The following is a 2,435-nucleotide window of genomic DNA, read 5'->3' on the forward strand; positions in this document are numbered from 1 at the left end:
GCTTATGATAGTTAGCATTAGGGCAAAAGGGAAGCACCCGTGCACAAAAATTACCACTGATTTTAGATTTTCGCTCACATTCCAATAAAATGATACCTCCTCTTCTCACTTCACAATTTTGTCCTAAATTTCACCAGTATGTGTCCTCAAAGGCAGTTACCATCCTCATTCGCCACAGTTCAGCATATGAAAGAATCCATTATCGCACCGTGAAGACTGAAGAGCAAATTTACTTTCAATTGAAGTGCAGCAACAACAAATAGGCAAGCACATCTGGCAAATTAATTTTATTTACAAAAGTGGAGCATCACAAAAAATTAGCTTCTTCGAGCTGAAAGTAGTACAAGTCCTTCAACATGTTGAGGTTTCCAATTCGCCATGTATTAGAATGCACTCTTGCTCCTTTTGTAATTTAGTCCAACTAGAAAAGAAAAAAATTATATGAATGTTTAATCACATTTATTAAAAAGGCTTTAAAACAATTTAGATGTAGTGAATTGCAATTCATAAGCAATTCCTACACCAACAAGTATATGTAAATACAACCTAGTCTTTAATGTTCAGCATCAATGTTGAACTTCAACAGGACAAAAAAAAAGTCAATCACCCATCCAAATCAATGATGCAAAGACATATCAACTGCAGAATCCAAATAGAAAAATTACTAGAATTGCGGCAAAAAATTTAGACAAGTCACTTTGAATCACAGAAAAAAAAAGGTTAGTGATCTATTTCATATTATGCACAAATGCATCTCTACGACTATATTCAACTCCAAAAGAATCTGGGGAAACACACGACTGGGTCTATACTGTTAATTAAGTGATTAAAGAGGCTTGCAAACTTCAGACATCCTGAGCCAGCAAGATACATAACTGAACACAGAACTTTAGTCACATTTGATATATAAAAATTCTGAATACGTTTCCATGATTTACACAAAACCAGGTACTGCTTAAAAAATTATAATGCAAGATTAATTATGGCACGGCCACCCCGACCTGAGGTTCCCCAGGTACAGAGAAACATGGGGGGGGAAGAAGAGAGACAGAAGGAGGAACACCTTCGCCCAAAAGGGTATACAGTACGTGGATTGATGCTACAAGAAGGGGCCTGTTCAATGGGGAGGTGCGGCGTGCGGCGGACACCAGAAACAGGGCACCTCCCTGTGGGAGTGAAGGCAGCGGCTCCCGGGGCCACACGTGTAAGCCAGGGGAGGCCTGGGGAGCCGGAGCCCGGCCCCGGCCCCAGCCCCAGCCCCGGCCCCGGGGTCCTCCTTTACCTTGACGAAGCCGATGTCTTTGGCGTATTGCCTGAAGCACTGGCGGCACATGTTGAGGCCGTATTTCCGGATCAGGCCGTGGCGGTTCGCACACACTCGGCTGCAAAGAAAGACAAACAAGACGAGAGAGCTTTAATCAGACGGAGGGGAGTGAGAAGGAAAATCACAGCTTCCCGTGGCCGGGGAGGGACGCACCATGAGCGGGAGCCCTGGCCGAATTTCCTGGGGTGGGACCAGTAAAGCTGTTGGTGACCCATGGCGGACAGAGCTCAGGAGAAAGGGGGGAGGGGAAGCCGCGCAAGCGCTCTTCAAACCCTTCCCATCGGCCCCAGCGCGATCATCTGCATATGCGCCATGACGTCACGGCGCAGTGGCTAGCCCCGCCCTTCTACCACACCCTTTTTGCCCAACTCTTTCCAAATCATCAAGGCTGCATGGTGACATTAATGACAGCAGTGCAGGTCCCAATGCTTTACACCACTGTCAGAATTTCCAGTTGGCTGCCTCCCCTTCACCACAGACTCCCACAGGTCTCTGGACTCTAAGTCCTCACACCCCGTTTTCTGTGAAGACTCCATCCAGTTTCTCCACCACATTTGTTCTCATCGAACCCATCTTGGGCGATGAGCAAGTGACCTTTAGAAACATCTACCATCTTCATCAAGTGACGATTTCCCACCGCTGTGTAGGATCTTCAGCCGTGTTCAGCCCATGTCCTGCATTCTGCCCTCACCTCCCCCCCCCTTCTCTCCCACAACACTGCGAGGTTCCCCCAGTCCTTACTTCCAACCTTGTCAGCAACTGCATCCAAGTTTTCATTAGCCACCATTTCTGCAACTCCCAACGGGAAGCAGCCATCTGACACATATCTCCCCTCCTCCCCTGTCAGCATTCTGCAGGGTCAACAATGCCCTCCAGCGCATCTACTCCACTTCCTGCACCTAAATTAGTTACCCCAACAGTGTGGAAACAGGCCCTTCAGCCCAATAAGTCCACACCAACCTGCTGAAGAGTAACCCACCCAGACCCATTTCCTGCCAACTTATGCACCTAACACTATGGGCAGTTTAGCACTGCCAATTCACCTGGCCTGCATATAGTCATAAAAATGTACAGCATGGAAACAGACCCTTCGGTCCAACCTGTCCATGCC

The 2,435-nt window shown here is 47.3% G+C and overlaps 1 protein-coding gene across 1 annotated transcript; it reads right to left on the reverse strand.

Moving 5' to 3' along the window:
• Nucleotides 1–272: 272 nt before the first annotated feature.
• On the reverse strand, nucleotides 273–1,612 carry rps29 (ribosomal protein S29). The gene is made up of 3 exons (XM_043698468.2): nucleotides 1,478–1,612; nucleotides 1,283–1,382; nucleotides 273–421 (listed from the first exon to the last, which is right to left on the reverse strand). The coding sequence occupies exons 1-3, from the start codon at nucleotides 1,537–1,539 to the stop codon at nucleotides 413–415; spliced, it is 171 nt and encodes a 56-aa protein (XP_043554403.1). The 5' UTR covers nucleotides 1,540–1,612; the 3' UTR covers nucleotides 273–412.
• Nucleotides 1,613–2,435: the final 823 nt, after the last annotated feature.

This window comes from Chiloscyllium plagiosum, unplaced genomic scaffold (genome assembly GCF_037043375.1).
Source record: "Chiloscyllium plagiosum isolate Xiang-an unplaced genomic scaffold, Cpla_swu_hap1 HiC_scaffold_8, whole genome shotgun sequence".
In the NCBI taxonomy this organism is placed as follows: Eukaryota; Metazoa; Chordata; class Chondrichthyes; order Orectolobiformes; family Hemiscylliidae; genus Chiloscyllium; species Chiloscyllium plagiosum.